The 22301-nt window shown below is 43.7% G+C and overlaps 1 protein-coding gene across 2 annotated transcripts in view; it reads left to right on the plus strand.

Moving 5' to 3' along the window:
• ABCA1 (ATP binding cassette subfamily A member 1) overlaps nucleotides 1–22301 on the plus strand; it is a 132187-nt gene that overhangs the window by 26006 nt on the left and 83880 nt on the right. For both annotated transcript variants that reach the window (XM_069575532.1, XM_069575533.1), the window contains exons 3-5: nucleotides 8206–8299; nucleotides 13468–13609; nucleotides 15519–15637. In XM_069575532.1, coding sequence (XP_069431633.1) covers nucleotides 8206–8299; nucleotides 13468–13609; nucleotides 15519–15637 — 355 coding nt within the window. The remainder of the gene's footprint in view (nucleotides 1–8205; nucleotides 8300–13467; nucleotides 13610–15518; nucleotides 15638–22301) is intronic.

Consider the following 22301-nt stretch of genomic DNA (forward strand, 5'->3'; position numbering starts at 1 on the left):
CTTATTTTTATATTATTTTCTTAGGCCGGAATCTCAGGAGTATGATTACTAGGTCAAAGGGAAGTGGCCCTTGACATATATGGTCAGATGTCCTTCCAAAGATCAAACCAATTGAAAAATCCAGTGTCTCTGCATGAAGCTTTACAGTTGTGGGAGGGTAGGCCTGGCTTTCATATTTGTTTTTCCCTTCAGCATTTCTCTGATTTGATCTTTTAAGATTTCAGTTTAATTTAATTGAAGTGTATGTTGAAAAGTGTTCACTGTGATGCTGACAGAGCCTAGAGTGTGCCATTGCTTTGATGAATTTTCTGTTATCTTGGGAAACTCACTATCTCATGTTTCCTTCTTTACTTCTCAGAATAGTCTTCCATATTTTCATCAGTTTTTCCCCATTGAATCCTATTACCTTATCAAATTCTAGAAGTAGCCTAGTGCTATTTTAATGTCTCAGGGACATTGGATAATGTCTAGAGACATTGTTTGGTTGTTACAGTCCTGGGTAGGGTGGTTGGTGTCTACTGGTAGAGGCCAGGGATGGAGGGGAACATTCTACCATTCATAGGAGAACCCCTCACAACCATTATCTGGCCCCCTATGTCAAAAGTTGAGAAGTACCCTGCTCTAGAAGTGCTTGTGCATTATATCCCCATGTTGTTGCTGAGGAGTAATGAGAGGGGAAGTCCCCAGAGCAGCTCAGTGTAGCTGTTTACTTAATCAGCAGAATTTTAATTTTAATACCCAATCTGAAATAAGGTTTCTGGGTTTCTGACTTTGTTAAGAAGCACCTTTACAAAAACAGTGTTCCTCTCCATTTCTTCCACTCTGTGGTGGGGGCAGGCATGGAGGGAGGCGAATACATAATAGAGTAAGATTCAAAAGTGTGTAACCATAGTGTGTGTGTAACAAAGTGAAGTGAAGTCGCTCAGTCGTGTCCAGCTCTTTGCGACCCCATGGACATCAGGCTCCTCCGTCCATGGGATTTTCTAGGCAAGAGTACTGGAGTGGGTTGCCGTTTAGTGTGGGTGAATTTAACTCAGGTGACCAATACATCTACTACTGTGGGCAGGAATCCCTTAGAAGAAATGGAGTAGCCATCATAATCAACAAAAGAGTCCAAAATGCAGTACTTGGATGCAATCTCAAAAATGACAGAATGATCTCTGTTCATTTCCAAGGCAAACCATTCAAAATCACAGTAATCCAAGTCCATGCCCCAATCAGTAATGCTGAAAAAGCTGAAGTTGAATCATTCTATGAAGACCTATATGACCTTCTAGAACTCACACCCAAAAAAGATGTCCTTTTCATTATAGGGGACTGGAATGCAAAAGAAGAAAGTCAAGACATACTTGGAGTAACAGGCAAATTTGGCCTTGCAGTACAGAATGAAGCAGGGCAAAGGCTAATAGAGTTTTGCCAAGAGAACGCACTGGTCATAGCAAACACTCTCTTCTAACAACACAAGAGAAGACTCTACACATGGACATCACCAGATGGTCAATACCAAAATCAGATTGATTATATTCTTTGCAGCCAAAGATGGAGAAGCTCTATACAGTCAACAAAAATAAGAGCAGGAGTTGAACTCCTTATTGCCAAATTCAGACTTAAACTGAAGAAAGTAGGGAAACCACTAGACCATTCAGGTATGACCTAAATCAAATTCCTTACAATTATACAGTGGAAAGTGAAAAGTGAAGTTGCTTAGTCGTGTCTGACTCTTTGTGACCTCGTGGACTGTAGCCTACCAGGCTCCTCCATCCATGAGATTCTCCACGCAAGAGTACTGGAGTGGGCTGCCATTTCCTTCTCCATGGGATCTTCCCTACCCAGGAATTGAACCCGGGTCTCCCACATCATGGGCAGACGCTTTAACCTCTGAGCCACCAGGGAAGCCCTTATACAGTAGAAGTGGAAAATAGATTTAAGGGACTAGATCTGATAGACAGAGTGCCGGATGGACTATGGATGGAGGTTCATGACCTTGTACAGGAAACAGGGATCAAGACCATCCCCAACCAAAAGAAATACAAAAACACAAAATGGCTGTCTGAGGAGGCCTTAAAAATAGCTGTGAAAAGAAAAGAAGCAAACAAACAAAGGAGAAAAGGAAAGACATAAACATCTGAATGCAGAGTTCCAGAGAATAGCAGGGGAGATAAGAAAGCCTTCCTCAGTGATCAGTGCAAAGAAGTAGAGGAAAACAATGGAATGGGAAAGACTAGAGATCTCTTCAAGAAAATTAGAGACACCAAGGGAACACTTCATGCAAAGATGGGCTCAATAAAGGACAGAAATGGTATGGACCTAACAGAAGCAGAAGATATTAAGAAGAGGTGGCAAGAATACACAGAACTGTACAAAAAAAGATCTTCATGACCCAGATAATCATGATGGTGTGATCACTCACCTAGAGCCAGGCATCCTGGAATGTGAAGTCATGTGGGCCCTTGAAAGCATCACTACGAACAAAGCTAGTGGAGGTGATTGAATTCCAGTTAAGGTATTTCAAATCCTAAAAGATGATGCTATGAAAGTGCTGCACTCAATATGTCAGGAAATTTGGAAAACTCAGCAGTGGCCACAGGACTGGAAAATGTCGGTTTTCATTCCAATTCCAAAGAAAGGCAATGCCAAAGAATGCTCAAACTACCATGCAATTGTACTCATCTCATACGTTAGCAAAATAATGCTCAAAATTCTCCAAGGCAGGCTTCAACAGTACGTGAACTGTGAACTTCCAGATGTTCAAGCTGGATTTAAGAAAAGGCAGAGGAACCAGAGATTAAATTGCCAACGTCTGTTGGATCATTGAAAAAGCAAGAGAGTTCCAGAAAAACATCTATTTCTGCTTTATTGACTATGCCAAAGCCTTTGACTGTGTGGATCACAATAAACTGTGGAAAATTCTGAAAGAGATGGGAATACCAGACTACCTGGCCTACCTCCTGAGAAATCTGTATGCAGGTCAAGAAGTAATAGTTAGATCTGTACATGGAATAGCAGACTGGTTCCAAATTGGGAAAGGAGTACATCAAGGCTGTATATTGTCACCCTGCTTATTTAACTTATATGCAGAGTACATCATGAGAAATGCTGGACTGGATGAAGCACAAGCTGGAATCAAGATTGCCGGGAGAAATATCAATAACCTCAGATATGCAGATGACATCACCCTTATGGCAGAAAGTGAAGAAGAACTAAAGGACCTCTTGATGAAAGTGAAAGAGGAGAGTGAAAAAGTTAGCTTAAAACTCAACATTCAGAAAACTAAGATCATGGCATCTGGTCCCATCACTTCATGGCAAATAGAAGGGGAAACAATGGATACAGTGACAGACTTTATTTTCTTGGACTCCAGAATCCCTGCAGATAGTGACTGCAGCCATGAAATTAAAAGATGCTTGCTCCTTGGAAGAACAAGGAAGAAGCTATGACCAACCTAGAAAACATGTTAAAAAGCAGAGACGTGACTTTGCCAACAAAGGTCCATCTAGTCAAAGTAGTCATGTATGGATGTGAGAGTTGGACTATAAAGAAAGCTAAGCACAGAAGAATTGATGCTTTTGAACTGTGGTATTGGAGAAGACGCTTGAGTCCATTGGATACTAAGGAGATTCAACCAGTCAGTCCTAGAGGAAATCAGTCCTGAATATTCACTGGATGGACTTATGCTGAAGCTGAAACTCCAATACTTTGGCCACCTGATGCAAAGCACTGAATCATTTGAAAAGACCCTGATGCTGGGAAAGATTGAGGGCAGGAGGAGAAGGGGACAACTGAGGATGAGATGGTTGGATGGCATCACCGACTCAACAGACACGTTTGAGTAAGCTCTGGGTGTTGCAGAAGCCTGGCTTGCTGCAGTCCATGTGGTCTCAAAGAGTTGGACACGTCTGAATGATTGAACTGAACTGAACTGAATCATAAAGTGTCTGTCTTATTTCCAAGCTATTTATGAAGGCCTACTTGAAGTAAAAATGCTAAGTTTAGAGATGGGGGATGAAATCTGATTTTGATAATAAGTGCAACCAAAATGGCATTCCATATGTAGAACCAGAAGTCAAATTAGGTTTCAAGAGGGAAGCTATTGGTAAAGAAAAACCTGGAACATCTCCCTGAGTTTAGAAGGCAAATTCTGTATTCAGTGACAGAAATCATTTTAGAAGTTCAGAGTAAAAGTGCATGGCTAGAATTGTCTTTTATGAGTTCTCTGGTTTGAGTGCTGTCTCTTGGAGATAGTCTCTTCATTAATACATGTTAGTGTCTCAGCTCAGTAAGGCTTATAAGGATCAAAAATCTAGATACTCTGGTAATGGGGCAGGGGATAAGGAGATTGGGGTACATAGTGGTTTAAAACACACCCTTGAGTTGGACTGGTTTTGAATTCTGGCACTATTTACCAAATTTGTATCCAAATTTATTAACTCTTTGAGCCTCATCTGTGAAATGAGATTTAGATTGTATTAACAGGGTTGTTTGATGATTCACTGAGTTTATATATATAAAGCACTCAGAACACTGATACATGAACTCTAAGTCACTTCAGTTGTCTCTGACTCTTTGCGACCCTATGGACAGTAGCCCACCAGGCTCCTCTGTCCATGGGATTCTCCAGAGAATACTGGAGTGGGTTGCCATGCCCTGCTCCAGGGGATCTTCCCAACCCAGGGATTGAACCCGCCTTTCTTAACATCTCTTGCATTGGCAAGCAGGTTCTTTACCTCTAGCACCACCTGGGAAGCCCTGCACTGATGCATCATGGTAAGACCTATTTAAGTATTAGCTATCATTATTGTCGGTCTTGTTCTTACCTCTTTGCCTAGTCTGCTTATACTCAGTTGCTGGGAATGATTTGCAAGATATACTTTGTACTGTTTGCTGTCAGTACCATGGGAAAGATCCATTGTTTTTTTTTTTTCCCAGTCAATCAACATATTTTGAGCATCAGTTCCCCTGCGGTGTCCTAAATGTGGGACTGCAGAGATGTCCAGGAACCCAAGACTTGATTCATTGAGTCAGATCAGTGCGTAGGAGGGCTGGTGAACACCAGATTCCTTTTAAGTGGCTGTCTTGAAAGGTATATGTCCCAAACATAGCTAGATGAGAGGCAGCATGAGGGGTGCAAAAGCCTGTAGAAATCAGTAGACCTGGGTTCAAACTCTGATGCACTCTCTTACCAGGCTATGGCTCAGAACCTGCCCCAATCTAATGATACCAGCTACCTCACAGAGTTATTGTGAAAATTAAATATTAGAGACGAGATGTATATAAATCCCTGGTGCAGAGTAGGTGCTCAATATTGACTGTCACTATTATAAATCTGTAGGCCATGAGCTCATTTTGCCTTTGTGGAACCTGTTGATATGCTTTGATCATGACTTAGTGGGGTTATTTCTCTGCTGAGTCACTGGTTTCCTAAGTTGGGCAAGACTAGCTGTTCCTCTCAACCCTGCTGCTAACTCTCTCTGTGACTTACCCTTTCTTGAGCTTTAGTGTTGTCACATAAAAGGGAGATAATTATGCTTCCTACATCTCAGGGTTGTTTGCAGGATTAAATGAAATAATCCATTTATTATAAGGTGCCTGTTACACATTGGACTCTAAATAAGTGGTAAATATTATTTATCCCCAAAGTGTACATGGCAGTTTCAGAGCTTCAAGGTTGATGACTATCTTACTCATACTCTTTATTTAGTTTTGGTTTTATTTTATGGAGTTCTTTTCTGAATTTATTCACAGTTAACCTGCTTTTTAAAAGTTTTACTCTCTTTTGTTAATATTTATAAGTGATTTTATTTAGCTGTAAGCTTGGAATGCATACAATTTTGTGTTCTGCTTCGTTCACTTAATATTACATGGTTCATAGAGTCTGTGTTTCATAAACATTGTTGTAATAACTGTATAAGGTTAAGTAGATGTGACATAATTTAATCATTTCCCTATTCCTGTGCAATTAAGTTGTTTCCAATATTTTCTGATTATACTGTCTAAATGAATGAATAACTAAATGTATGTAGCTTTTTGACATTTTAAACTTAGTTCTGTGGGATGAATTCCTAGGAATATTCTTTGGTCAAAGGGGATAAACATATCTTTTGAATACATATGGCTAAGTTGCTTTCCTAAAGGGCTCAACTGACTTACATTTCCATCCTTATTGTTTTGTAAACTTCAGTTCATTCTCTCACTCAGCACACATTTTAAAGCCCTTATCTTGAGGCAGGCTTAGTGAGAAGAAGGTGACTCTAGGGGAGAAGTTCCTGCTGTGCCAAATGCTGATAGAGGCTCCGGGTACCTGGGGAGCCCAAGAAGGGACCTGCAGCTCAGTTGGTAGAATGTCATTTGAAAGCAACACTGACTGTTGCTTCTTTGGGATTATTTACAGAAATACTTAGCAAGACCAGCCCCATCTTGGGTCTTGGAAATCCCATTGATAGCACGCTTTCTTCCAAAGAAGGACCTATGTGTCTGTTTTTTCCTGATGTGCTATCTAGAGCAAATTATTCTTCATAGTTATATGGTAGCAGTGTTTTTTGTTCTTCAAAAAAAGTAATACATGCTTATTATGGAAAATTTAGAAAGCACAGGAAAGTGTTCAGAAAAAAATTATCCATGCATGTTCTTACCATCCTAGGACATCCACTGTTCTCATCCATGTATTTCCTTCTATAAAGAAGATTTAAAAAAGAATTTAATGTAGAACCATATCAAAGGTCTTTGGAATCTAAAATACCAGAAATCCAACAACAAATAATAAAAAATGAAACCAAGCTGAAGCAAGATTAAATTAATTATGATCTATTCATATTGTGGAGTATCAAGTGGCCATTAAAATCCATATTTTAAGAGAATATTTTATGTCATGGGGAACATTCCCAGTATGATATTCAATGAAAAAGCAAAATACAAAATTATATATGCTGTATAATCTTAATTTTGTAGAGAAAGAATATTATTTATGTATGAATAGAAAAGAAAGACAAAAATATTAATGGAGAACCATTATTAGCTTAATTTACTAGAGATTATCTCCAGGAAGTAGGAGTAACAGTGATTTATATTTATTGTTTCTTCTTTTCTGTATTTTTTTAATTTCAAATTTTCCACAATAAAAGTATATGGACTTGGCGATCAAAAAGAAATCTATTTAAATAAAAGGAAAGATTTAATATCTGTGTTCTCTTGGCTTTATGGCTCTGAAGACACAGTTGTAGTTACCCTCATCCACAAGGGCCCGAGAATCTCCTGGGCTTTTCGTGTTCTTCCTAATTAGAACATCGGAGTCTAGAGCTGAAAGGCATGATAGAAGCGAGGCTTCAGGCAGTGGAACTAGTTGTCTGAACACCACAGGTTCAGTTAGATTATTCTCATGATTTCTATCCTGTCCCTGTGCTTATTTATCCCCTGGTAGCTCACTGAAGCAGATTTCCTTTAGAGAAACCTCTTTGCTTTAACCAGCGAATAACACTTACTTAGGTTCAGTGGTCATCTAACCCACTGGAGAAGATGGTGACTAGATTTTGACGGATGGGGAAGGACTTTGCGCTCTTCCCAGATATATCCAGCCCTGATGGCACACAGGTCAACATGGAGCTGAGTGTGAATTGCCCCACAGGGGGCAACTTCATTCGTTCCTTTAGAGCTGAGCTTTTGTGTGTTTAGCACAGCAGTTTGCACAGGCTGTCTTTTTTCACCAGATGGTCATAACATACCTGACACTGTGCTAAGGCTGTGGAGGTACAAAGATGAGTCGATCCAGTGTTTGCTTTCAGGCTGCTCATATCCTAGTGAGGAAGCCAGTAACAAAAACACGATTTCAGGGGCTCAGGAAAACTGTTATGGGAGGAGGATTCATGGGTTACCCTGGGAGCACAGCAGAAGGGCTTCCCGCTCTGCCTGAGATTTTAGTAAAGGAAATTGTGCCTGGTTGAGTCTTGAAGGGTGAGTGGAAGTGAACCAGATGAAGCAGGATGGGAGGCATCTTCCCTTTCTTAGGGAAAACACAGAGGTATGGAATAATAGTAAGGTGTATAAGGTGAGAACTACAAACAGTTCAGTATCATTAAAGCTTAGAGAGTGGTAAGAGAGGCCGGATAAGTAGGTTCATTGTTTAATTCATCTTTTCATGGATTTCCCAAAGCTCAATAGTGTTAGGCATCCATGTTTGTTTAATTCACAGTGCTTTGTCTTTTTCCCATTCAGTGTCAGCTGTTTCTTGAAGTGGCCTGGCCTCTATTCATCTTCCTGATCCTGATCTCTGTGCGGCTGAGCTATCCACCCTATGAACAACATGAATGTGAGTATCTGAGCATCCCACCTGAGGCTCACCACTGGCAACCAAAATTCAGGCAAAGGGCAGGGACTAAATGTGACCTTTCCCATAACTCTCTTTAGGAAACACGGAAAATGGTTTGGAACAGAACAGCTAGGCTTCTGATTATTTGATAAGCCATCAACTCAGGAAACCATTTTCAGCCCTAGTGAATGGTGATAATAGTAGTTATAATAATAGCCACATCTGTTTCATACATTTTCAATCATGAAAATAAAATAGTCTTACTGATAGCTCAGAGAGGACTGATTAAAAAAGCTCCCTAAGGTGATACCTTAACATCACTGTCATCTGGTCCCTGCCAGGCTTTTTCACATACATTATGTTTTTATCACACAGTTGCAAATCATGGGACATATAATTTTAAGCAGCATTTGTGTAGAATATCTCAGATCGACTAATATTATTCTATTTGATTCTCATAACAACCTTGTATAATGGACTTTATCATTGTGATCATTTGCTTTAATTTCTTAATAAGTAAATAAGAACTCAGAAAAGTTCAGGGGCTTGCCTAAGGTCACATATCTATTAAGTGACAGCAATGCAATAAAACTCACGTCATCTGACTCCCAATCATGTGTTTGGATGATGGCCTTTTCAATGAGCATAGAGAATACAATAGTGGCTAAGAACACATGCTCTAGCTTCAACACAGGTAGTCACCTTGGGCAAGTGACTTAGGTTCTTTTTACTGAGCTTACTCATCTCTATAAAAGGGGAATAATGCTTACCCCATATGTTTGTTGTGGGGCTTCCTTGGTGGCTCAGACAGTATCTGCCTGCAATGCAGGAGACCTGGGTTCAACCCCTGGGTCGGGAAGATTCCCAGGAGAAGGGAATGGTTATCCACTTCAGTATTCTTGCCTAGAGAATTCCATAAACAGTGGAGCCTGGTAGGCTACAGTCCATGGGGTTGCAAAGAAGCGACTAACACTTCCATTTTATTTTTTCATGGTTGTTGTGAGTGTTATCCCACAATCTCAATCTTTCTCTTCTGCTTGAGCTTGCTAGATGGATTAACACTGCAAAAATGCCCCAATCTGAAAGATCAGCATTTGTGGGGGAGTTTAGCTGGGACCTTTATTCCATGGCCCCAGTGACTTTTCCTGTCATTATCCAGCTCCATCTACAGCCCATCAGCTCCATCAGTTCAGTCTCTTAGTTGTGTCCGACTCTGTGACCTCATGGACTGCAGCTCTCCAGGCTTCCCTGTCCATCACCAACTCCCAGAGCTTGTTCAAACTCATGTCCATTGAGTCGGTGATACCATCCTACAATTTCATCCTCTGTCATCCCCTCTCCTCCCACCTTCAGTCTTTCCCAGCATTAGGGTCTTTTCCAATGAATCAGTTCTTCACATCAGGTAGCCAAAGTATTGGAGCTTCAGCTTCAGCATCAGTCCTTCCTATGAATATTCAGGACTGATTTCCTTTAGGATAGATGGGTTTGATCTCCTTGAAGTCCAAGGGACTCTCGAGAGTCTTCTCTAACACCACAGTTCAAAAGCATCAATTCTTTGGTGCTCAGCTTTCTTTATGGTCTCACATCCGTATGTGACTACTGGAAAAACCATAGCTTTGAATAGATGGACCTTTGTCAGCAAAGTAATGTCTCTGCTTTTTATTATTCTGTCTAGGTTGGTCACAGCTTTTCTTGCAAGGAGCAAGCAGCTTCTCTAGTAGCTCAGCTGGTAAAGAACCAGCCCCTTAGGTGTATAGGATACAGTTCTTCAGGGAAGTGGTGGGGCTGGGGTCACATTTGAATTGTGTTCCCAATCTGATCCCATGTCTTTCAGGGCACATACTGACAGTTATTCATCAGCTAATTTGCTAGTACACATTATACATTTTCAAGTTAAAAAAAAAAAAAAAAAACACCTGAAAACATTCTACCAGTTGTGATTTTCTGATTTTACCAAAAAGGAAAAGCACATACTATGAAATATACATTCAATTTGTGGGTCTAGGAGGTAGTTCTGCTTTTTCGTTTGGAACCTCAAAGGTTGATGAGCAAATGCATATTTGATTTTATATCAATGTTACCCTAAGCCCTTGCTGATGTAACCATTTTAGGGAAAACTCGGCTTTTTCATCTGCTAGGCTAGTCTTTCTCTGAAATTATCATAAGCATGGAAGGCAGTGTAGTGGAAATCGCACAGAGTTTAGTGTCAGAAAAATTGGGATTTGTTCGGATCTCACTTCCTGGCTCTGCCACTTGCTGAGGTTGTGATCTTGGGCAAGTTGTTGAATTTTGACCCAGATCTCTTTGAATCCAGACCGTCGATTCTCAGAAAAGTTGTGAAATTCCTATACCTAAGGTAGGACTTTTGCCCTCCATCAGTGTAGTTCTTGCAGCTTTACTTCCTGTTCTCAGCACTTTCTAGGGACCTGGCTGGAAGGGCAGAGAGTTACGCTGATGCTTGCAGAGGTGTCTTGTCTCTGGGAGCAAGGGGTTGGTATATAATTCTTCCCCATTAATCTTTCCCAGTTTGACCCAGACCCATGAAGATCTTGATCGCTTCCCTGGATCATGAGAGTCCATCATCCTGTGCACCTGATGCCAAATCCTCATCCTGGTTTTGTCTGGAAATCAGATGGGACATGACACATGGGGAAGGGTGTGCCCACACTCACTGGGCTATAGCCTGAAGCACCTTGTCAGTGTGCTGGACCAACACCACCCTGCCTTTGGTGCCAGCATTTCCTGGAGGTTAAAAGGGGACAATCCCTTGGTCCTTCGAGTATTTGGTTGGGTTACATAAATCTCCCCTGAATGAGGAGCAGCTGACTTAGGCAAGGGACCTTGTTTGGTTTTCCTTGAACTATTAACAGGGAGATAAGGGGATTAACTGAGTAAATGCTCAACAGGCCAGAGTCCCTGCAGAGGGTGGTTGCAGGGACCAGATCTTGTTTCATCCTTGTTTTGGATGTTGCTTCTCTGGTTGGTATGTGGACAGAGGAAAAAGACAGATAAAAGGACCCCAGTATTGAAATGGAAAATGTCGCAAGTCCTGGCTATGGGTGAACTTCTGGGGAGACTCTGTTAGCCCATTTGCATGAAAATCTAAACTGAAAAAAAATGGGTTTATGCCTTAGAGGTAGGTGGGGGCTGTGAGATGAAAGGAATGCTCCTAGCTGGGTAGGAGCTGAGGGAGTACTGTTGTAGGCTGGCCACCAAGCGCTGTAGTAACACTAATAGGCCCATTTGCTGATCCTTATCCTGTGCCAGGGACTCATACATTGCCTATAAAAACTCATGTAATACTTACTATGGCTCTGTGAAATGGGTTCTATTGTTATCATTTTATAGATGAAGAAATTGAGGCTTTAAGGGGTCACTGACTTGACCAAAGTCACTGTTTAGCAAGTTGCAGAGACTGTTGGTGTAACCCTATACCCTGTGAAGCTCTATGGCTCTTCACCACCTAGAGCCTTGGTTCTTAATGATTGTCAGCTCTTTGGGGGTCACAGATAATCCTGAGAATATGATGAGTGCTGGAGCCTCAGCCTTTCTGTCACAGGAATCCACACATGCTTGGTCTCAAGTTAAGAGACCCAGGTTCCAGGGCACATTTATCTTGATCTGCTTAAGCAGCTTCATGGCTCATGTCCATGAACCAAACTGTATTTGATGCCTCTCACCAGCCCCTGTACATGTAGTCCTGCTGTTTGTAAGAAGCGCCTCTGTAGTGAAGGGAAAGGAAAGAGAGGAGATGGCCTGCAAGATGGGGCTTGTTGTTTTGGTGGATAGAGAAGCAGCAACAGCAACTAATGTAGCTGCACAGATGACATTTGATCCTAAGTCAGCACCTTCATCGAGTGCCTTGAGGAGCTTGGGAGCTAACGGAGAAGGTGAACAGAGGTCCACAGAGGACAGTAATGGGGGTATTGAGAAGAGCCAACAGATAAAGGAGTAGTTCAGTTGCTAAGTCATGTCCAACTCTTTGTAACCCCATGGATTGCAGCACACCAGGCTCCTCTGTCCTTCACTGTCTCCTGGAGTTCACTCAAATTCATGTCCATTAAGTCGGTGATGCCATCCAACCATCTCATCCTCTGTTGTTCCTTCTCCTCCTGCCCTCAATCTTTCCCAGGATCAGGGTCTTTTGCAATGAGTCAGATCGTCACATCAGGTGGTCAGAGTATTAGAGCTTCAACTTCATCATCAGTCCTTCCAATGAATATTCAGGGTTGATTTCCTTTAGGATTGACTAGTTTGATCTCCTTGCTGTCCAAGGGACTCTTAGGAGTCTTCTCCAGCACCACAATTTGAAAGTATCAATTCTTTGGCACTCAGCCTCTCTTTATGGTCCAGCTCTCACATCCATGACTACTGGAAAAACCATAGCTCTGACTATATGGACCTTTGTCAGCAAAATGATGTCTCTGCTTTCTAATATAATGTCTAGGTTTGTCTTAGCTTTTCTTCCAAGGAGCAAGCATCTTTTAATTTCATGGCTGCAGTCGCCATCCACAGTGATTTTGGAGCCCAAGAAAATAAAATCTGTCACTGCTTCCATTATTTCCTCTTCTATTTGCCATAAAGTGATGGGACTGGATGCCATGATCTTAGGTTTTTTTTTTTTTTTTTTTAATATTGAGTTTTAAAGGAGGCCACAGGTGTAAGGGAAGGAACATGACTGAGATCACAGAAGCATGGGTTCTACCCCTGGTCCTGCCCACTGAGTCCCTGAGTGTTCTTCATCAGCCACTTTATCTCACCATGGTTTCTTCTTTCAAATATGAAGGAAGAGGTTTAAGTCATCACCAGGGCCTCTCTGTGTCTCGAAAGGGTGAAGTGGGTGGCGGAAAGTGAAGGAATGAGGATCTCATATTTGCTGCCCTCCAGGCACCTTCTGTGTATGATCTGGTCACTTCCCCAAAGCTGGTGTCGTGAATCCAGCCCTACAGCTGATGTCAGGTAGATTAAGAACTGCTACCTGATGCCACATTTCCAAACACTCATGATCAGTCGATGGTGGCAGATTTCTGGGATTCAGAGAATGGGACAGGTTTGGGATGAAACAATGTTTGGGTGGAACAAAAAAAGAAAAAGATTGCTATCAAGTCCTAAATCCTTCAAAGCATTAATATTTCTCTTTTTGTCTTTCTCTTCCTCAATGTCAACAGGCCACTTTCCAAACAAAGCCATGCCCTCTGCAGGAACACTTCCTTGGGTTCAGGGGATTATCTGTAATGCCAATAACCCCTGTTTCCGTTATCCAACTCCTGGTGAGGCTCCGGGAGTTGTTGGAAACTTTAACAAGTCCATGTAAGTACCGGATCAGGTTTTCTTTCCCAAACTTGTTAGTTAATACTTTTTCTTTCCTTTCTCAGACTTCGGGGAATTTTAAATGGTTGGGTTTGAGTGAAGGTGCTTTTGTGAAGGTTTGTGTGATCAAATCCAAAGAATGAGACCAGGGAGAATTGCTGCCAAAATTTAAAACCTTGTAAGCTCATTTAGGAGAAGGCAATGGCAACCTACTCCAGTACTCTTGCCTGGAGAATCCCATGGACAGAGGAGCCTGGTGGGCTGCAGTCCATGGGGTTGCTAAGAGTCGGACACGACTGAGCGTCTTCACTTTCACTTTTCACTTTCTTGCATTGGAGAAGGAAATGGCAACCCATTCCAGTGTTCTTGCCTGGAGAATCCCAGGGACGGGGGAGCCTGGTGGGCTGCCGTCTATGGGGTCGCACAGAGTCGGACATGACTGAAGCGACTTAGCAGCAGCAGCAGCAAGCTCAGTTTGGTACATTTTTTATATAGCTGATAGTTCTGTGGTTGGGGGCCTTTCCTTAAAAAACTGGCAGGTAGAGAAGAGGGGAGAGGGGAGGAGAGGGTGAGATGTAAGGAAAGAGTAACATGGAAACTTACATTACCATATGTCAAATAGTTAGCCAATGAGAATTTGCTGTATGGCTCAGGAAACTCAAACAGGGGCTCTGTATCAACCTGGAGGGGTGGGGTGGGGAGGGAAATGGGAGGGAGCTTCAAAAGGGAGGGGATATATGTATACTTATGGTTAATTCATGTTGAGGTTGGACAGAAAACAGCAAAATTCTGTAAAGCAATTATCCTTCAATAAAAAAATAATTAAAAAAAAAGAAAAAGAAAACCTGGCAGGTAAGTAGAGAAGGGAGACACAGCACGTCAGCCTCATGCATTAATGAGCAAACACTTATTTAGCAAAAGTTTATTGTGTGTGGGAGACGGCTGGTCCAGAAGTTGGGATATAGAGGTGTGCAGAGGATGTGGCCTGTCCTCAAGGAGCTCACAGCCCAGGCTGGGGGAACTTGGTCCTTTCTGCTCTTGGATCTCCTTTCTTCCTTCATGGGTGCCCTATTGCACTGCAGTGTCCGTCCTTCTGTCTACAGGTCTTTCTTGGCCCTGGGTGTAAGCTCCCTGAAGGCCATCTTTCATCACTTTTGTATTCCTGGCTCATGGTTTCAACAACAGACATAGGTAGGGCTGAGTAAGTGTTTGCCAAATGAGCCGTTGAAGATTCTTGGAAGACACAGAGGCATGGCAGGAGTTAGAAAGGACTAAAGGCTGCAGGAGACACAGCAGGACGGTTCTGAGGAGACTGCCGGCAGGGAGGCAGGGCCTCATTCCAGCGTTCATGGGCCTTAGGCTTCGTGACTTCCATGAACCCCTTTTTCCGTGCAACAGCATTAAAAATTTTATTTTTTAACTGTGTTGGGTATAAAGATGAGTATATTTCAGGCTAAATTAATGATATGCATTCATTCGGAAATTTTTTCCTGATTTTAAAAGAAATTAAAAATGTTGTGGACCCCTACGTGTATCCTGGGCCCTAGGCACTGTGTCTGCTGTGTTTCGTGGATAAGTTGGTCCTGGGGGCCTGTGTGTGTGTGTGCACGCGTGCGTGTGCATGTGAGGGAGCGCTTCCTGCAGAGGCAGCATGTGGACTGGGCCTTGAAGGCTGGTAAGGTTTGGTTGTGCAGATACATGAGGATGAGTGTTTGGGGCAGGGTGGGTGGGTGGATGGGTGGGTGGGAGCATCGCACCTCAGGCTGGGTGAGGGGGCAGCTGGAGTGGGTCAGGGGTGGCCCGCAGGGTCCCTGCAGCCAAGCTGCGTGTTCCTGGCAGGTACTTTGTTCAAACTGGAGAGACAGCTGGTCTAACCAGGACGTTTCTGCTCTTCTTGCTCCCCCTGTAGTGTGTCTCGCCTGTTCACAGACGCTCGGCGGCTTCTCTTGTACAGCCACAGAGACACCAGCATGAAGGACATACGCAAAGTTTTGAAGACGTTATACCAGATCGAGCGTTCCAGCTCACGTAAGCAAAAACCGTCTGTGAATTGGCTCGTAATTGGAAATGAACCTGCACCCGGGAGAGACAGCAGCTGATGCATCCTGGCACTTGTTCCTTTTAGCTCTTCCCTGTGGGGTTTTCCTCCTCAGTGGCTAGGCTGTAAGGCCTCTCTGCAGGATGTATTTGAGAAGAAAGGATGGAGATTATGAGTGCCCTGGCCCCCTCTGGGGACATAAAAGAAACCCCCTAGAGAGGAATGGCACTGGCCTGGCTTAAGGACAGTTAAGGGAGCAGGTTGCTTCCAACCTCATTTTATGGAGTTGGCCATATGGTTGCCGTGAATGGGCAGATGTGTAGACAGGGGATGCTTCTGTCCATATAAGAGCAGATAAAGTTGCAACTTGATATGGATAAGTGAAAGCTAAGCATTCACTTCTAAAAGAAAAACGCAGTTCATCATCCCCCTAGTCATTTGATTTAGTCAATGAGCATTTGAACCTCTGATCTCTAAGAAGTGCCATCCTTATCTCTGATCTGGTGAGGGCCCGGGCAGCTCATTGCCATCTAGGAAGTAGCTGAGAGCAGGCAGCTTGCTGGCCGAGGTGCTGGCTGCAGAAGTCACCATGGTGCAGCCTCCCAGGCAGTGGCCGACGGGGGCCGGGGTGGTGGGAGCATGCCTCCAGATGCAGGTGGTGATGGCCTGCGTGGTCTGCAGAGAATTCAGAAGCAGTAATGAAGCTGACTAAGAGTCAGTCGCTTTTTATCATCTCCATGCACTGGTGGTTCTAAACAGTGTTGACTGATAAATTACCCCATCACCAGTCAGCTGCCACCACTGCTCCAGGAAAGTGCTTTTTTCTTAGTTCAGTGTTTGGGAGGAATAGGTGGGCTGGCTTTTGCTGAGAGGCCTCCCAGTTTGCTATCCACTTGGTGAAAACAGAAATAGTGTAAAGTGCTAGAGTTTAAACCAGGCTTGTATTGGAGCTTTCTCTTGGGTGGCTGGACTGTGCTTTACCTGGAGGCAAACTGTATGGGAAGTGGTGAGTGGGAGGTGTCGTTTCACAAGAAAAACAGGTGTGACCGTGCCTGGGCTCTGGGTCGGCTCTGAGGAGCTTCCAGCTGCTCTGCTCCTAGGTGCACAGCCAGGCCATCTGGATGCCATTTCCTTGCCCTGTAGGCCCCCATCCTGCACATCTGTCTGTCCCAGCACAGGACACAGAGAGACAACCACCACCAGTCAAGGCATTTGTCTTTCCTGATCTGCTGGGACCCCCCTGCCTGGTAGACCAGAGACAGTCAGGGTTATTTCTTCTGCTGCAGAGACAGTGTGACCCAGAGGAAAGAGTGCTACAATGTATTATTTTGTAACTTGGTGACTTTGTGAATAAGTCCTTTCGGGCCTTTTGGGGCCACACTTCTCATCTGTAAAATGGAGCCAGTAGGAGAACTTTAGCTCATACGATTGTTGTGAGGAGTAGAGGAGTTGAAACATTTAACTGCTTAAAAACTGCATCTGGCACCAAGGAAACACTTAATGAATATGAGCTATGATGATTTTGGAGTGCTATCATGGCCAAGCTGTTTAACCTCTCCAAGCCTGAATTTCTTCAGCTATGAATAATAGGTAACTTGCAGTGTGAAGTGTGAACCCTCACAGTGTCTGGTGCATAGTAGATGTTCAATAAACGGGAGCTGATTTTACTCCTGTGCATCAGTGATGTATTTCTGAGCACCTGGCCTTGCTCTTCTGCCTTCCACTGCATGGCTGGAGAAACGGACTGTGAATGGGGGACAGGGCGGGGAGTAGTTTCAGATCTCAGTGGGTGCTTCCTAAGACACATATAAACTAGAGACATGAGTCAGGGTTGAGAAAAGAAGCCAAACCTGCATTCAAACAACTTTGTCTCCACAGCTCTGAAGAGAGATCTCTGATTATGGTTGTCTCCTGTCACAGCTTATCTCTCCGTTCATCCTTGTCTGCCCTGCAGCTACTTCTTAGGGCCACTTCTGCCCTGCAGCTTCCACCTTTCTTGACTGTCTGGTAGCACTGAGCCCAGCCTCAGTCCAGAGGGAAATGTAGAGAAATGTTGCTTCTTCCGAGGTGGAATCAGTAACTTTTTGCTGAATTTGAATAACACTCTAGATTTCAGAGGGGTTTCCCAGGTGGCACTAGTGGTAAAGAACCCGCCTGCTAGTGCAGGAGATGTAGAAGACATGGGTTTGATCCCTGGGTCAGGAAGATCCCCTGGAGGAGGGCATACCCACTCCAGTATTCTTGCCTGGAGAATCCCATGGACAGAGGAACCTGGAGGGGCCTGGAGGGCTATAGTCCATAGGGTTACAAAGAATCAGACATGACTGAAGTGACTTAGCACTCACACATGCATGCACTACGTTTCAGAGAGTCCAAGGCTGGGGTGTATCAGTGTAGATCCTGACTTGGAGACCTCTCTTTCTCCGCAGTGAAAGCCCCATTCAGAGCATGATGGGCTCAGCTCTGTTGTGCTGTCACATTGCAGATGGAAAGGATCTTTGGTTGGAGTCCTGCCCTCATCAACCTTCTCTGCTTACCCCAGGAGTGGCAGGTGGCAGGGACCTGCCTCTCCCACAGCAGCTCATTTTGGGTATTGGCAGAATACCCAATATTAGAATATTCGTATTCTAATTATCAGAATGTATTCACTGGTCTTCTGTACCTGCCAGAGAAAGAGGCTGACTTATTTCCCTTGAAGTGTTTATAGACAACTCTTGTGTTTCTTTCCCTCTCTTCCTGAAATCTGTTGTCTTTTTAGGCTAAAAGTCCTCCATTCCTCTTCTGGAATGTCTACCACACCCCCCACTTCCTGATTTCTGCCTCTCAGAGGAGGCAGTTGGTTGTGTTTCAGTGTTTCTTTGTCTTTCTTGAAGTTTATCAGAAATTACAACAGTCTGCCAGTACAGGGCAGGAAGGGACTTTCTCTCTCTTGCTCTGAGCACCATATTTCTGTAATGTAGCCTTGGATTACATGAGGCTTCTTGGCATCCACGTCACACAGTTGACTCATTCTCCATGTGCAATCAACCTGAGCTGCGGAGCCTTTTACATACAGAATATCGCAAGTTACTTGTTCTCCATTTCTGAATCGTGCTGTTGGCTTTTTGAACCTAAAGGGAGAATATCTATCTTTTTTCTGTTTTACATTTTTAGATTGCCTATGTCATCTCTTCCTACTCAAACTGTTTCAGATTCTGTTTTTGCCATGTATTATATTTACTAGTGCTGCTGGTTCCCTGTCATGTAGAAATTTGATAAATAGCTCTCTTTGTTCTCATCCAAGTTGTTGGTGATTGTGGGACCAGCGTTGGAGGTTTGGATCAGTCTACTGGAGACTAACAGCCCCTTTGGACAGTGCCATTCAGGCTGTTACAGACCTACCAACCCATGTTGTCTTTGTGCTGGGCCACCAGGCTCCTGTGATCTGGTTAGAGGACTTATCTTGTTCTTCCTTTTCACTTCACCTGCTAACTCCATTGATCCATCCACAGATAATTTGTGGATGTCTGCTCAAATACTCTTTTCTAGTCCCATGGTTTGCTGGGCTAGGGCATTGTTTTATTTCCACTTGTTGGGTGAGACCTTAGACGTCCGTTAGTTCATTTATAGATAAATGGGCTGATTGAATCAAATGTTCAGCCAGTATTTATTGAACACTAATATGTCTCAACCTCTGTTCTAGGTGCTGGGACATAGAGGTGTACAGAACAAATATGGCCCCTGTCCATGTGGAACTTCTATTCTAGAAAAAAAGACTGTGAACCAGCCAGGGGTGGGGGAGGGACTTTCCCAAGTTTGCATAGCCACCGGAGGGATATTCTGGGAATGGAATACAGCTAAACCTCTGTTGCTCCATGCAGTGCTCTTTCTACAGTGCTCTCTCGTGCTCTTCTAGCTGTTTCATTAATCTCCCAACTGGGAAGATCTCCAGTTCAAGAGTTAAGTCATAGTCAAGCCTTCATATCCTTGAAACCATCCTAATAAGCACATGCAGGAAGCTTTACAGAGGGGCCTCACTCAGTTTTCTCATCACTGCTACTTTTTGGACAGTTTATTTTCTTCCTAAATGTATATCCGTCCAGGTTGGACAGGGATTAAATTAATGTTTGGGAGTCTAGGTGAGGAGCATGCACTCTTCTTAAGACCCCATCATGACTCCAACCCAGTGGAAATGGAAAAGTTGCACAAATTCTCAAAAGCTCTAGAAAAAGTGACAGGTCTAGATTCTGTCTCTGTGAGACGCAGTCTGGCAAGAAAGAGCGTTTCATTAAGTGAATCTTGTATCATATCTGAGATGGTTTTGAGCAGTACACAGATGACAACTTTTAATTTTAACCCACCTCAAAATAATTTCACGCTATTATTGCTTAGGAGGCTGTTGAATAGGGAAAAATTACTTAAAGTTAATTTAAAGACAATACCATTTTATGTGGGTGTGGTGAAACTTGTGTGAATAGTTTTGTAGAGTTGGGAGGTTGGAAATTGCTGCTGTAAGAGAAAGCATTTTGGGTTTTGTATTAAGATTTGTTTGGGAGATGTGATGTCACCAAGATGGTAAAAATAGGTCTTTGCTGACTTTGCTCCCCCCACAAAAAGAATCCTTTGGGGAACAAAATCAGGCTCTGTCCCTCATTAAGTGTGAAACTTGGGCATGCTTTGATTTTTTCTGACCCTTAGTTTACCTGACAAATGGAGATCAGGTATTCTGCGGGTTGTGTTTAGTTGCTCAGTTGTGTCTGATTCTTTGGACTGTAGCCTGCCAGGCTCCTCTGTCCGTGGGAATTCTCCAGGCAAGAATACTGGAGTGGGTTGCCATGCCCTCCTCCAGGGGATCCTCCTAAACCAGGGATTGCCTGTCTCCCGCCTTGCGGGAGGATTCTTTACTATCTGAGCCACCAGAGAAGCCCTGTGGGTTGTTGAACATTACATCAGATGACATTGTGTGGATGGATGACTGATAGCGAGGTCATAGCACACAGCTGACATGGAATTAATCTGAGTTACTTTATCTCCCCTTCTGTTTCTGGCTACCTGTTTGGCTTTGCCAGTTTGTTAATCTTCTCTAGGCCTCAGCTTTCCTCGCCTTGAAATTGGGACTTCGGTGAAATAACCTGAACATATTGCCTCTTGGAAACTTGGTACCTGGGTGGTGGATCACCTGGGACTGACTAGTGCTGTGGGCTGGCCCCTCCTTGTGGACCCTGGAGGGCAGGGTTGGGCCTTGTTTGTAACTCTGTCCCAAGCATCAACAAGATAGCACAGTACAGTCAGGCACATGGCAAGCAGCAGTGAATCTTTGCGGAATGAAACCTGTCCTTTCTCCTTCACAGAGTATTTTGAGGGTCAAATGAAAGCATCTTGAAAAGTATAAAATCCCAGCACATGTCATTTTCAAGTTGATCCATTGTGTGAACCCAGGTCCCCAGGGGTTTCAATTAATAATAATGACAAAAACGTCTCAAGAACAGTCTTGGCTTGCTTTCTTCTACAAGATTTACTTTCCAGAAAAAGTGAAGTCCCTCAGTTGTGTCCAGCTGTGATCCCGTGGACTCCTCCTCTGTCCATGGGATTTTCCAGGCAAGAATACTGGAGTGAGTTGCCATTTCCTGGAAAGCCTGCTATGAGTTCAGAGGCTTGAAGTGGATTTACTGAGAAACTAAAGGCGTTTCACGTTCAGAACCTATTTCCAAGGCCCTGGTAGGGATCTCAGCAATCAAAACTTGCCGAAGTAGGATGTTTAAAAAATACTGTTTTTCTTAAAGAGAGCCCTCCAAACTGTGTCAGCCTTAGGCTTCACACAGCAACATCTGCCCCTCCAGAGACCTTGGGGGATGGGAAGGACTGTCTTCTTCCTTGGCCTCTTCCTCCACACTACCCTCCAGACTTGTGCACCACTCCAGTCCACTGCCTCCTCTTGGGAATCTGGCATTTTCCAGTGGAATGACCAGCAGGCTGGCCAGAACTGAAGTCTTTTTGATGGGGCCAGAGCTGCTCAGATCAGGACTGGGCTGGGGAAGGAGGTGTCCCTTTGCTTTCTTCTTTGTCTTTTACTGTTTATTTCCTTTGTGCTGTGCTGTGCTTAGTTGGCTCAGTTGTGTGCAACTCTTTGTGACCCTATGGAGTGTAGCCGGTCAGGCTCCTCTGTCCATGGGGATTCTCTAGGCAAGAATACTGGAGTGGGTTGCCCTCCTCCAGGGGATCTTTCCAACCCAGGATCAAACCCAGGTCTCCCGCATTGTAGGCAGATTCTTTACCATCTGAGTCACTAGGGAAGTCCTTATTTCCTTTAGAATTATTTAAAATGAGTTGCTCACTGATACCTAATGGGCTCATTAGCTTGCTTCCTGATGGATGTTTCTGCTCAAACATTGATTTGACTCCAGTGCCTTGCTCCTTTCTCGAATCCTGGCATCTGGACTACAGCTTTCCTTCATCTCTATGGCAACATGGGCTTGGACCCTCTCGAGTTTATACCATGTGTAGTGGTTAATGCTTCCTCCTTGGCTGGAAGTTGGGAGGGGCACCTCCTGGGGTGGGCCACCCTCACATCTCCTGCAAGAAGTTCCCCAGCTCCCCTGTCTCTCATTTTCATAGGTAGCTGGGCTCTTGTCTCTTGTCTCTTGTCTCTTAACTCTGGATGCTCCCTCAGCCTCC

The sequence above is a fragment of the Ovis canadensis genome, chromosome 2 (genome assembly GCF_042477335.2).
Source record: "Ovis canadensis isolate MfBH-ARS-UI-01 breed Bighorn chromosome 2, ARS-UI_OviCan_v2, whole genome shotgun sequence".
NCBI classification, from domain to species: Eukaryota; Metazoa; Chordata; class Mammalia; order Artiodactyla; family Bovidae; genus Ovis; species Ovis canadensis.